The following is a 12963-nucleotide window of genomic DNA, read 5'->3' as shown; positions in this document are numbered from 1 at the left end:
ACCTTTATTCCTCTCTGTCCCTCAGGCTCCACCGGCCCTCGTGTATTTTTCCTCCAAAATAGACTCAATCTCTATTCACGCCTGGCCATCGGTACCTCTCTGCCTGTCTGAGCCATTGTTAGCTCTGCTGTGGGCTCTAGAGGGCGACGCCCTTCTAATTCCCCTCCCTGCTCCTGCTCCGGCTTTTGGACAACCCATTTCCTTCACAGCAGTTCTAAGTCAGCCGACGACCCGGTGACATTGATATCATTCCTTTGCTTAAAACTCTCTGATGGTGTCCTATTGGCACTTCGACTCATCTTCAATCTGATTTAGAAAGTTCTCTGTGGTCAAACACCTACAGGCCCCTATGATCTAACCTGAGCTGTTATCCCTTTATTTCCAAGCCCACCTCGTGCACCTCTTCACACCTCAAGCATTCCAGGTCTGTAGATCTGCACTATCTAATCCCTCTGCCCAAATGCTCAGCCCCCTAATGATTACATGAGCACCTCTTTCAGCTTAAATATCACACCCTCACCATCTAATCAAGGGTAGCCAGCAGGAAACAATATATTACTAGACAACCAATGGATCACTGAAGAAATCAAAGAGGAAATAAAAAAATACCGAGAAACAAACCACAGCAAAAACACAGTGATCCAAAATCTATGGGATGCAGCAAAAGCAGTTCTAAGATGGAAGTTTATAGCAATTTGTTTGCTTATTGTTTGAAAATTCTAAAAGAACAGGGACGAACTGTGTCCTCCTAACCTGTGCGTTCTCAGGGACTATGACAGGGTCTAGCACATGGAAAACACTCAACAAATATACTTGCTGACATAATGAGTTTTACCAGAATCCTTCATTTAATTGTTAACTTTCTCTCAAGAGTTCCCTGAAGGCAGCTGTATGCCTCATACGTTCTTATGTATTTCACAGGATTTGTAAACTGCTTTACATCTACTTGGTAATTAATAAATATTATTGACTGTGAATAAATGAACATATTTGAGAAATAAGAAAATCCAACACCATATCTATCAATCAAAATTATTTTAAAAAATCATGGGGAAAAAAATAACTCTACCTGAATCTCTCCCAAGAGTCCTCCAGTCCGCTCCAGCATCAAAGGTAAAATCATTGTGGAATTGGGATTAGGAACAGAAACTCTGCTTTGATTGAGAAATCTCACTACACCAAAAGGAGAGTCACTCTTGGCAATCGTGATTCTGCACACTAGATGGCGCCCAAGGACCGCTCCACCAGTAGCTCCAATGAGCATAATTTCAATCGGCTCCTCAAATTCACTGCATAGCAAGAAGGAGCAATTCTGTGAGTCTAAACATAATAAAATGCTTCTAAAACCCAAATAACTAGTCATTTGCCAAATTGGTCATACATATTCAAGGCGCAGTAGTCACACAGCAAGCGCTAAGGAGAGGGTGCTCAGCTAGAAGCGTGAAATGATCAACTTCGATATTACATAACCTGCAAGTTATTAGACTTTCTTCCCCTCTTTTTAATTGTTTAATGAATTAAAGAAGCGATTTGCAGGATGTTTCCACATTCTGCCTGTAGACTTTTCAATCTAGAAGGACAAAAATCAGTATTTCTTCTTCTATTTGAGAAAAAGTGACACATAATCACAATGGTCTCTCATTCCTTTTTTTCCCTACCCCTGCACCCCACCCCCTAGAGTTCTTCACTCATTTCTCCATGGGCACAACTATAATCGAAAATTCTATTTTCAGGGCAAAACACAGGTAAGGACTGGAACACAATACTCATGATTTACATATGTGCATGTTACATACGAAACAGTATTACCTTTCATCGTCATCAATGATGGAAACATTTATAAAACTTAAGTTCTGCCCATGCTGAAAGGTGACTGAACTACCATGCAGAACATAATCGACACCACCAGGAACCGCAGAGGAGCTCTGAGAGATGAAATCAGCGGTCACACGGCCGTAAGTGCCATGAAGCCTCTGCACGGGAATCATGACCGTCCCTGAGTCTTCCTCCACTGGAACAGGAAAGTGCGATGAATTGGCATGCCAACCGGAGAAACTGACTTTAATATGGCTCAGTTAAATCAAACATGACAATTAAATATAACAGGACGATGCAAGCACTCAATTTTTCTGCAGTTTGTTTCTCGCTTTAAAGAACCATTAGCGAACACGTCACAACTTAACTTTTTAGGAGAAATACAGCACGTCAAGAGTCAAAAGTTAGAGTGAGCAGTGTAAGCTAGAACTTAAATAACTGATTTAATCATCAGCGAAGGCATTCTGCCTCTGTGTGCCACATACAAGTAAATAACCCTTACTGGTAGATGAACTGGTAGATAATGGTAGATGAACACAAAAAACACTTAAAACATATGTACTGTACTCAAAGGAAACCATTCTGGATTGTTTATGCATATTTAGTTGAAACACTGGTAACATTAAAAAATAAGGTATATGTTATTTATATCATATGAGTGTTTTAAAAGTTCAAATATGATTCTATTATATTTTTCTGCTTCTATCTACTTGTAAATCTGAACATATATCCTCGATGTTTGATTTCAACTTAAGAATTCTATTCAAAAGTTTATTTCTTCTTCAGTTATACTAATATCAGTATATTAAAATATCACTTAATAGAGTTCACAATAGCCACGGCTAAGTAGTACTGAACTTACACTGTAATTATCACTATGCGTTGCGCAAATCTTCCCAAAGACAGTGAATCAAACAGAAATCAGAGAACAGAAAAAAGACCCCATTTTTTTCTTGGTATAAAAATGCAGCCTGACTTCTACTTGCTGTAGGTTGAAGTTTGCAAAATGATGATGTCTTCCATGATGCTACCCATGAAGTCAATAATAAATCACTCCTAAAGTGATTTCTGATGAACTTTAAAATGGCAGATAACAAAAGAATTGGACAGAGGCGATTAAGGTGATAAACTGATTGCAATAATAAGAAAAAATGTTTATTTTGAAAGGTATATTCATATTCTGCCTCCGAATAAAAACAGAAAGGCAGCCAACCGCTTCTACCCAGGAGGACGTACAGGATGTATAACCATATATTCCACATTCCGCTTCCACATGAGGGGAGAATGGGCCACAGGAGGCAGGCTGCTATTAGGAACTGCTTGAAGAAGGCATGATTGGGAGTCCAGGTACTATCTGTGCCTGCAGTCCAGTAAAATGTTTCAAAGGTGATTATTCATTAGAAAATGAATATTCACTGATTTTTAATTGCAAAGGAAATTAAGCACTGCATAAATCAGAACTACACTCATAAAACTCTTCAAAATACAAACATTTCAATCATCCTAAAATTAAATATAATTTCTCTAAATGCCTTATTCCTAACCATTCCTTTTGCCATACGCAAGTGAGATTCAAGACTGTCCAAAGGTAACTCAAAATATGTTCTAAAAATGAATACAAATATATACACATAAAGGCATAAACAAATACAAAGTATATATGTAAACACACACATGCACACACACATCCCAAACCAAGAAAACGCATGTAGGAATTCAAACTGACAATGTCATGCTCAGGTACTCTGATTCAGAAATTGATGCTAAACTTATAAGTTAGGTTACTGAACCTACCTTCAAAGGTGGTATACCTTGGGTCAAATTCAATGATTCCCTCTGCATTATCATTTTTCATTATGATGATTCGGACAATGGAGATGTTTCCTATTTCAGGAGGTTGGTCTATTTGAAGTCCATTTTCTTGGATGGTAAAATCATACCCTCTTGCAAAGTCATAAAAAATAAAATAAAATAAACTGAGTACATAATTGCTTAGCATGAATCAAAGAAGGGTCCTACTAGCTCCTGTAATTGAGTCATGAAGCTCAACACGAAAATACCTTTCTTTTCTGAAATGATGTTTGAAATAGATTTCTGCACTGCTCTCAGTTATTACTGCCTGGATAAAATCAAAACTAATACAATGTTACTAAACTTAGGCCATGGGAGGATAATAAAATTATAAGGAAATTGGGAGGAAGTTGGAAAATGAACTTCTGGGGCTGGGAAGGTATGGTGAACATACACTAAACCACTTTAGTCCTTCAATTTCTAAATTCTATTTACCTAGTATTTTTAACCTACCTAGCTTTGAAAGTTTGAAAGCTCATCGTGATTATATATAAGGCAAAATTAGAAAATTGGGCATTAAAATATTAAGATAAACTGTTATCAACAGTCTGAGAAGGATTATGGCTTAGCTGCTTACCATAACTTAATATCAAGGCAATAAGTTTTCTAGAAACTAGGAAAATTGGGTTTATACTAAACTTTCCTTTTCAGATCAAAGTAAGCCTGGAAACATATCTGGAAGAAAACATTACTTCCTTAGAATTAAGCTTAAGTAGGAATTGGGTTTTTTAAAGGATAACAATGAGGACAAATGCTTCAAGCCCTACTTAGTTAAAAACACAGATATAATATCACACATAATGTGCTATGCTTATCAAAGTTCACTCAATTAAAAATGACCAGCTCATGTTTTAACACATTTAATACAAGGACAAATTCATTCCCATCATCAGACACAGACTCATTTCTGGCAACTGAAGATTTGAAGGGTTTGTGAGCTCACAGCTAATTTTTCCCAGGGGAATAATATACATTCTGCCTCCTTCAGTGAAATATTTTAGTTAGAAGAAAGCTTTAAGAAATGGCATTAATAGCACCAATGCAAAAACGTTTTCGGTGCATGCACAAGTAAACGTCCTCTAAGAACTATCTAAATGCAAACAGGATTCCAGTTGAAGGTTATGCGTGAGCCAGAGGTGCTGAGGTGCTCCTTCTGCCACCGAGCTCTGGGTATTTCATCCATTTCATCGTGGAACACGTGTTCCCCACCCTGGTAATCAAGCCGCTCCCACTAAATCAGAGGACAAGAGTCTCAACAGGGTTAATTCTTGATCTTCAATGAATCCCTGGTGCACTATCCACCAACTATCTCTGACTCAGAAATTCTTCCCCTGCTTTAAAAATGCCATTGGGCAAACATCTACCTCATTCATCCACAAAGAAGACAAAAAGAGTCTTCAGAGATACCAAGGAAAGAAATCTCTCAGTCCAGCCCGTTCCGTGGTGTAGAGACAAGAGATGGGGGAACCAAAATCCACTGCCATCTGACCTCTGACCTAGAGAACCGCTCCTCTCTTTTCTCACCAATTACTACCAGCTAAGGCCGTGTTCAATTCTCTTGCTGCGCAGTGACTTCACTCAACGGACACGCACACTTTCAACTTTCAGGGGAAAAAACTACATTTTGCAACGTAGTATAATTAACAGGCTTCGCCAGCACGTCCCGTCCCAGTGTCACATGAACGTCAGAAAAAGCCGGGGCAGACCATCTTCGAGCTTAGAATTCACCCCCGCACAGCCCAGCGCTGACTCATCCTTTCCCTCTTTCTCCTAGTTCTCTCTCTCACTTTACCTTCCCAGGAGTTCCACCTCTGTCATCACGAGGGAAAACTCCTCTGGACCTTCAGGAAGGCTGTCATCAAGGATTTCAACGTGCACGCTCCTCGCCGTCTCTCCGGCTGCAAAGAGGAGCTGCGCGGGAGGAGGCAGGAAGTCCGCGCCCGCCGCGGCCGTCCCGCTCACGGCCTCCAAGCGGAGCCTCACGCGGCCCAGAGACCCACCCGACCGGACGATCGTGAGGTTCACCTGCGCGAGAAGCAGTGTTTCTTCACTTGGTCTGGGGGAGTACTCTACCACGCCACACTTAATTCTGAGCGTCTCGAATTTTACTTCCCAGGATTACCTGGAAGTTCTATGCAAATTGATAAAAAATATATATATAAAGTCGACATGAAAACGACAGCAGGAGCACATGAAATCAGCTTGGAAACTTGAGGATGTGAACGCAGACACACCCTTTAGAGATCGCTCGTGATGCGAAAGAGAAAGAGCATTTCGCGCACCTTTTGTACCTCCTCGGCCACTCGCAGCTGCTCTTGAGAAAAGGCGAACCGGCCGTAGGGAAAGTCACTGGCCACCACGGTGATGTTGGCGGTGGTGCCAGCCTCGCTCAACACTGCGCCCTCGCTGACCGCAGTGAGCTGAAACTCAAAGAAACGCCTCTCCTCGGGAAGGTCATCGTCCAGAGCCTAGAGACGGACAGAGACAGCCATTGGCGGCAGAATCTGAACATTCAGCGAAAAATGAACATCGCATCAGCAACAACAGGCTGTGATATTAAGCCTACCGCGCCCCCAACCACACACAGGCGCACTCACAGCAAAGGGCGTGAGCGCATCAGTACCCGTGATACCTGAATCAGCACAGCGGCCGCGGACTGCCCATCGCGCATGGTCAGCTCTCCCGACGTTTCGGCAAATTCCTCCAAGGAGGCAGGGACGATCCTCCAGGACACGGTGACCTCCCCGGAAATCGCTGGGCCACGAATGAGGCTACAGCAAGGTAAAACGCATATTTCAGTACGTTTTTATTGGAAGAGCTTTTCCTAGATATCTGCTCAGTCCTTCAACAATAAACAATTCTCATTTATTTCCAGAACATTATGCATTGCTTTAAAACCTGGTATTAGAGCACAGTTCATTTATACTGTTGGATTAGTTTCAGTTGTACGGTAAAGTGAATCAGCTATACACATGCATCTATTCACTCTTTTTTAGATTCTTTGCCCACACAGATCATTACAGAGTACGGAGTAGAGTTCCCTGTGCAATACAGTAGGCTCTTGTTAGTTATCTATTCTACATATCAAAGTGTCAAAGTGTTAGCTCTTTGGTCCTGTCCTACTCTCTGCGACCCCATGGACTGTAGCCCGCCAGGCTCCTCTGTCCATGGGATTCTCCAGGCAAGAATACTGGAGTTGGTTGCCATTCCCTTCTCCAGAGGGAGAAGGGGTCGAGACCAAGATCTCTTGTATTGCAGGCAGACTCTTTACTATCTGAGCCACTGGGGAAGCCCCATTTTACATACATAGTAGTGAGCATATATCAACTTCAATTTCCCAATTTATTCCTCCCCCACCCTACCCTCTGGTAATCAAAAGTTTGTTTTCTCCATCTGTGGGTCTATTTCTGTTCTGTAGATAAGTTCCTTTGTACCCTTTTTTAGATTCCACATATAAGCGATATCATATGATATTTGCATTTCTCTGCCTGACTGACTTCACTCAGTATGACAATCTAGGTCCATCCATGTTGCTGCAAATGGTGTTATTTTAAGAACATTATTTGCATTTAAACAACCTTATCTATCAACTCTAAAGCAAATGAAAGTCGGATAATCCTAAAACAGTAACACCCAAAATACTGAGCTTGTGTAAATTTGCTTGACAAGAATACTGGCAAAAGCTGAACACTAAAAGTATAAGGCTGAAAGGGAATTTTTTTAAAAAAAGTATGTACAGATTCTTCACGTACTACACAAGGTATAAAGTTCAAACAGATTAAAGAACAGGAAACACTTCATACATGCAATGCTACTGCAAAAACAACCAAAAAGACAAAAGTTTGCACATAAATCCAGCTACTTTATTGATAGTTGCTATCCCACCCCTCATGAGAGAATTTATAATAAACAAAATTGCCTATGATCATAATGTTGTTGTTGTTTTTGTTTAGTTGCTAATTTGTGTCCATATTTTTTGAGACCCCTTGGATATAGCCCACCAGGCTCCTCTGTTCATGGGATTTTCCAGGCAAGAATAGTAGAGTGGGTTGACATTTTCTTCTCCAGAGAATCTTCCCAACCCAGGGATCTAACCTGCCATCTCCCATGTCTCTTGCATTGGCAAGCAGGATTCTTTACCACTGCACCACCTGGGAATATCTTAGTTATATAACAGGTCCTAATTTTAGAACATCTTAAAATCTTTGATTTAGATGATTTTTTAAGGAATGATTTTGTAGCTCAGATACACAAGTAGCTCCTAGTTTATGGCATAAGTGACAAAACAGGGCTGAGAGCATGGATCTCCTGACGTTGCTCAATGTGCTTTCCTCGTCATGGGCTCTGCAAATCATCTAAAGACCACAAACCTCAGATTTAACATCAAGACAGGTCAAGACATACCTTCAGTGTTTATCAAAAATGTGTTCTCACCCCAGGATTGTACCAATTTATAAGAAGAATATGTCTGCACTGAGAACAATGTATTTAGGGCATAAAAATGCTAATTACATACAACTTCAAAATTCTCACCTGGGTAATAAAAATCATGAAGCCCTTACCTGATGATGGCGGTACCATTATATTTTGCTGAAGGTTCTCCAATGAGGACATGCCTAGATGATGGAGCTATCCCAACTTCTCCAGATGCTCCCTTATCTCCTCGAATGATTATTGATGCGCTCCCTGAATTTAAGATGATACATCATACCACTCATGTAGAAAACACATGTATTCACTTAATACACGCCTGGCAATGTCTAAGGGATTTACATATACGAATCCTGTGAGTTAATCCTCATGATAAGCATGTAAGTTAGGAATTAATATTATCCTCATTTTACCAACGAAGACGTGTAAGCGCACAGAGGCACTGAAGACAGTAAGGCAGATGACTTGCCCACGATCACATTTTAATGAAAGGGATAAAGTGGGCAGTACTTCCAATACCACTCCCATGACAAGCAAGTATGGGATTGCATTCTACCCTATGCATTAATCCACTTCTGCAGTAACCATTCTGCAGTTCCCTGCAACTGGCTATGTGGTTAGAGGGCTATATCTGTTAGCTATGTAGAAGAGCAAGAATTCTTGGGGACCCATTTTTATTTTTAATTTTCTGACAACCATTTGCTTCTAAATGCAAATGCTCCTAAATTGTTTATAAAATGTGTCAAGTACTCCTACAAGTGTGGACATAAAAACCGTATCAAGTAATTTGAGTATTCGTATCATAATCTGGTAGTAACTTAAATGAACTTGTTTCCAGAAGCACACATTAGTTTCAAGAAACAAAGGACTGGATGATTACACTATCACTTTCTATGGCAATGGATTAATAGCACCAACAGTAGTTTATCAAGTGTAAGTATGTCACAGTTAGGAATATATTACGAATTTTTTTGGATTAACAAATGATTTACCTTGATCCACTGGTATACTCTTGTCTTTGCATCTAATTAGTCCAGAGAAACATCAACTCTGCTGTTTAACACAATGTAAATAACTAAGCTAGCTGACTTAAGATTTATGTAAGAATATAACGCAAAAATATGATTGACTCAAATGCCTGAAGGAAAGAAAGTACTCTAGATAAAAATGCAAAAAGATTAACTATCCTAGGTGACATCCAGGGTGACAGCATATGATACTCTCTACAATTCTAAGAATTTCCTTGGCCATAGAATTCTGCTTCTTTGGCTACAAACCCTTGCACAGGATGAAGTTCTTAATTTCAAAAAAGGACATGCAACAGGAACCAAGCTTTCATATCAATGCTGCTGTGCCATTTTTTATGGGAATTATATAATGAAACCATTTTAGCTCCATTAATCTTCTTTCTCCAGATGTAAGAAACAAATTTTCACATGGACCATAGGCAAATGAGAATTATGATGCCCGTTTCTGAAAGGTCAAAATATCTAAGCAGTTATTTTATGATGAAAACAGGTATAGAGAGGCTGAAAGAGACATAATAACAGGCTAAGTTTTAAAACAACATCTTATTACAAAAGTAATGGTGGTCATTTTAAGTATGTGTAGAAAATACAGATACTCAAAAACCACTATCAACATTTCAAGTAAGTAATTCCTAATGTTTATGACATGCACATGACAAAAGTGGGATTACATTGAACACGTTGTTATAAAGCCAGTTTTCTGAATGCAAAAATTATCCATGGAATTAAATGTTCTTAATTTTGATGCAAGTAAGGCTTTTTCTGCCACATTTTTTGAATACCTACAGAGTATTCTGTTAAATTTAACCAGTCCCCTGCTGTTCGGTCATTTAGGAAGCTTTCATATTTTACTTTATGAACACTACTAAAGTAAACATCTTTATTTATTTTTTTTAAATCACACAGCTATATAGTATGAAAACCTTGGCGTGTGACCCTAACAATACTGCATATTATAATTTTAGCTTTAAAAAGTCCTTAGCTGTTATTCAAGTAGGAAATAACATCCTCATGTTTTAACAGACATTTTATGAATTGTAAAAACAAACACTACCCATCATTGTAACTACTGATTATTTGGTCACATTTTTCCAAAAAACTACTTTTTTCATTTCCAAACACGTCACTATCTCTTACCTTTTATTGGAGATATTTCTACCTCATCAACTGAGAGCAGCTGAATGGTGAAACGCCTGTCCTCCTCCAACGTGGCATCCTGAAGTGTGTGCAACACAATGATCTTCTGGGATTCAGTCTACACCAAATGAGAGGACAACACGTGTTTTCAGATTGGCCAAACTTAAATTTTGAATATTCTCATCAGCAGAATGACATTTAAGTTCATAAGCACTTTTTAAACATGCCCTTTCTTTAAACCCTTTAGAATTACGGGTTTCTTCCAGAAATAATTATTCCATAAAAATTAGCTCTGAGCAAAAATCCCACTAAGATTCTTAACAGGAAGAAGGGGGAAATTTTTAACACAACTTTCAAATTTACTGAAGATTTCCAACCACTGAAAGTTGAATCACTTGAGTTAAATGGTCACAGTATGATGTAAATAAATCACAGTGAGAGGTTTAATACTTGTAAGGGTTATCTACCTACTACCCCTTTATGCTACTTGCTTACTACCCACTCCTGCTTCCTTCCTATTCCTTCCGCAGGTGTTGATCTCAAGAGAGCTCATATTATTCCTTCCCTCTCTGGTCTTACACTTAGCTCAGTAATTTCTTGGAACATATGGTAAGTTTTCAGTACAGACCGGAAGAGAAAGAACAAGAAAAAGCAAATACACAGAAGACAACAAGCTTAATACTTTGCGATGTAACCATGACAGAAATCATTTTTATCTTCAAGGTCTCCTCCGATGCTGATTGAAAAAAGTCCAATTTTTCCCATGCATCACTGAACAATTTTCCACAGTTTGAATTCTGCTGTTTATTTCCTCTTATCTCAGTTTTGCAGACTTCCCTGGTGGCTCAGTGGTAAAGAAGTCGCCTGCCAGTGCAGGAGATGCAGATTCGATCCCTGGGTTGTAAAGATCCCCTGGAGAAGGGAATGGCAACCCACTCTGGTATTCTTGAGTGGAAAATCCCATGGGCAGAGGAGCCTGGTGGGCTACAGTCCAAGGGGTTGCAAAAGATTTGGACATGACTTTGAGACTAAACAATAAGAATCTTAGTTCTGTAATCATCTTTTGAGATTTTTATTTATTAAAAGTATTATTGTAATCTCTTCACTCTAGCTTCTCCTTCTTCAGAGTTCCTTTTTTCTATTTTATAGTATCTTCTTAAAAATTTTATATAAGAGCTGCTAGGAAAATGTATACTTCCTGCCTCAGGCAGGAAGGCACTCATGGAAAATCTAAACTAAAATCTAAATCTAAACTTCCTGGAATACAGTAAACCACTCTCACCCCTTCTACTTTCCACACACTGTCAGCTAGCTGAACTGTGTGCCTAGCTACACAGACATTTGTTAGAGTGGAGACAGGAGTGTCAGAGCTGAATACCCAAGGACAACACAGCTGCTATGCAGAAGTAAATGAAATGCGCCAGGCTGCAGAGCAAAAAACAAGGTGCAGAGAGTCAAATCCAGGGTCACTCACAAGCTTATCCCTCCTGGTGTTCAGTACTCTGATCAAGGATGGCCTTATTCCCTGGGGGACAGATCAGACTATGTGCCACTTTGGCATGAATATCATGCTAACATCAGAAAACCTTTCTAATCATCTGGGAAGCAGATCCAGTGATTAGAATCCAGTAACTGAAAACTGACTGCTCATTATTACTATGTGAAATCTTCAAAGAAGTTTCAAAGTAATCTCTAAATTCTTCTCATGCCAAGTGAGGATTTTACAGAGGGCTAGGGCATGCAACTGAGAGGTCTCCTGAGCCATCGCTGATCAGAATCTAAGACGTGAGTGGATGAAACATCTGTGACATCTGACGTGGCATCACTAATTCCATTAGAAAAACCAATACCTCAAAAAAGGCGGCAGAATGTCCCAAGTGGCAAATGGATTGCCGGAGGGCATCACTGACTCCATGGACTGTATAGTCCACGGAATTCTCCAGGCCAGAATACTGGAGTGGGTAGCCATTCCCTTCTCTCTTCCCAACCCAGGGATCAAACCCAGGTCTCCCACATTGCAGATGGATTCTTTACTAGCTGAGCCAGTAAAGAATTTTAGCTAGCTGGATTCTTTACTAGTGAAGCCCAATCACCAATTAGAAAATTGAAAGAAAAAAAAGAGTATTTGATTCTGTGTTGCTTGGTGTTGAAAGCTCTCATAATAAAACAAAAAGAAAGAAAGAAAGCTCTCATAAAAGGCCACTAGACTAAAAAAAAAAAAAAAATAGACTATGTTTCATTGGAAAGATATTATCTTTAAATGTTTGGTCAGTTTTCTCTTAGAAAGGTGGGGACCTTCTACTCTCGTATTTTTTATTTCATTTATAGAAATTCATCTGCTTAGACTTTCTACATCTACTATGTATCTATTAGAATCAATTTCATATAGGTGTTTACATTTATTTGTCTAGAGCTATACAAAGTAATCTCTTAAAGTTTCATGCCTTCTCTTTTTAACAGTTCTTTCTTACTTGGTCTTATCCTGTGAGATTATTTTTTATTTTTTATTATTTTTTGCTTTATAAATAGCTTATCCACCAATTCTACAGTTTTTCTGGTTTTTAACTATCTCCCTTTTGTTTTCATTTTTATGAATTTAGGAATGATTTTTGTGAACATGAAGCAAAAACCATGAAAGACTGATAAATCCAGACTCCCCAGTTTCTTCTCTTTAGCCTACTTGTCCATCTCAAAGCCAATC

The 12963-nt window shown here is 39.2% G+C and overlaps 1 protein-coding gene across 1 annotated transcript in view; it reads right to left on the bottom strand.

Annotated features, from left to right (window-relative positions):
• The window catches only part of ADGRV1 (adhesion G protein-coupled receptor V1), a 560737-nt gene that overhangs the window by 361668 nt on the left and 186106 nt on the right, over positions 1-12963 (bottom strand). The window contains exons 60-67 of the mRNA XM_065942069.1: positions 10263-10380; positions 8229-8352; positions 6299-6437; positions 5949-6134; positions 5459-5691; positions 3610-3758; positions 1810-2011; positions 1070-1289 (exon numbers count right to left, since the gene is read on the bottom strand). Coding sequence (XP_065798141.1) covers positions 1070-1289; positions 1810-2011; positions 3610-3758; positions 5459-5691; positions 5949-6134; positions 6299-6437; positions 8229-8352; positions 10263-10380 — 1371 coding nt within the window. The remainder of the gene's footprint in view (positions 1-1069; positions 1290-1809; positions 2012-3609; positions 3759-5458; positions 5692-5948; positions 6135-6298; positions 6438-8228; positions 8353-10262; positions 10381-12963) is intronic.

The sequence above is a fragment of the Muntiacus reevesi genome, chromosome 1 (assembly GCF_963930625.1).
Source record: "Muntiacus reevesi chromosome 1, mMunRee1.1, whole genome shotgun sequence".
NCBI classification, from domain to species: Eukaryota; Metazoa; Chordata; class Mammalia; order Artiodactyla; family Cervidae; genus Muntiacus; species Muntiacus reevesi.
This window is presented reverse-complemented; position numbering and strand designations above follow the sequence as displayed.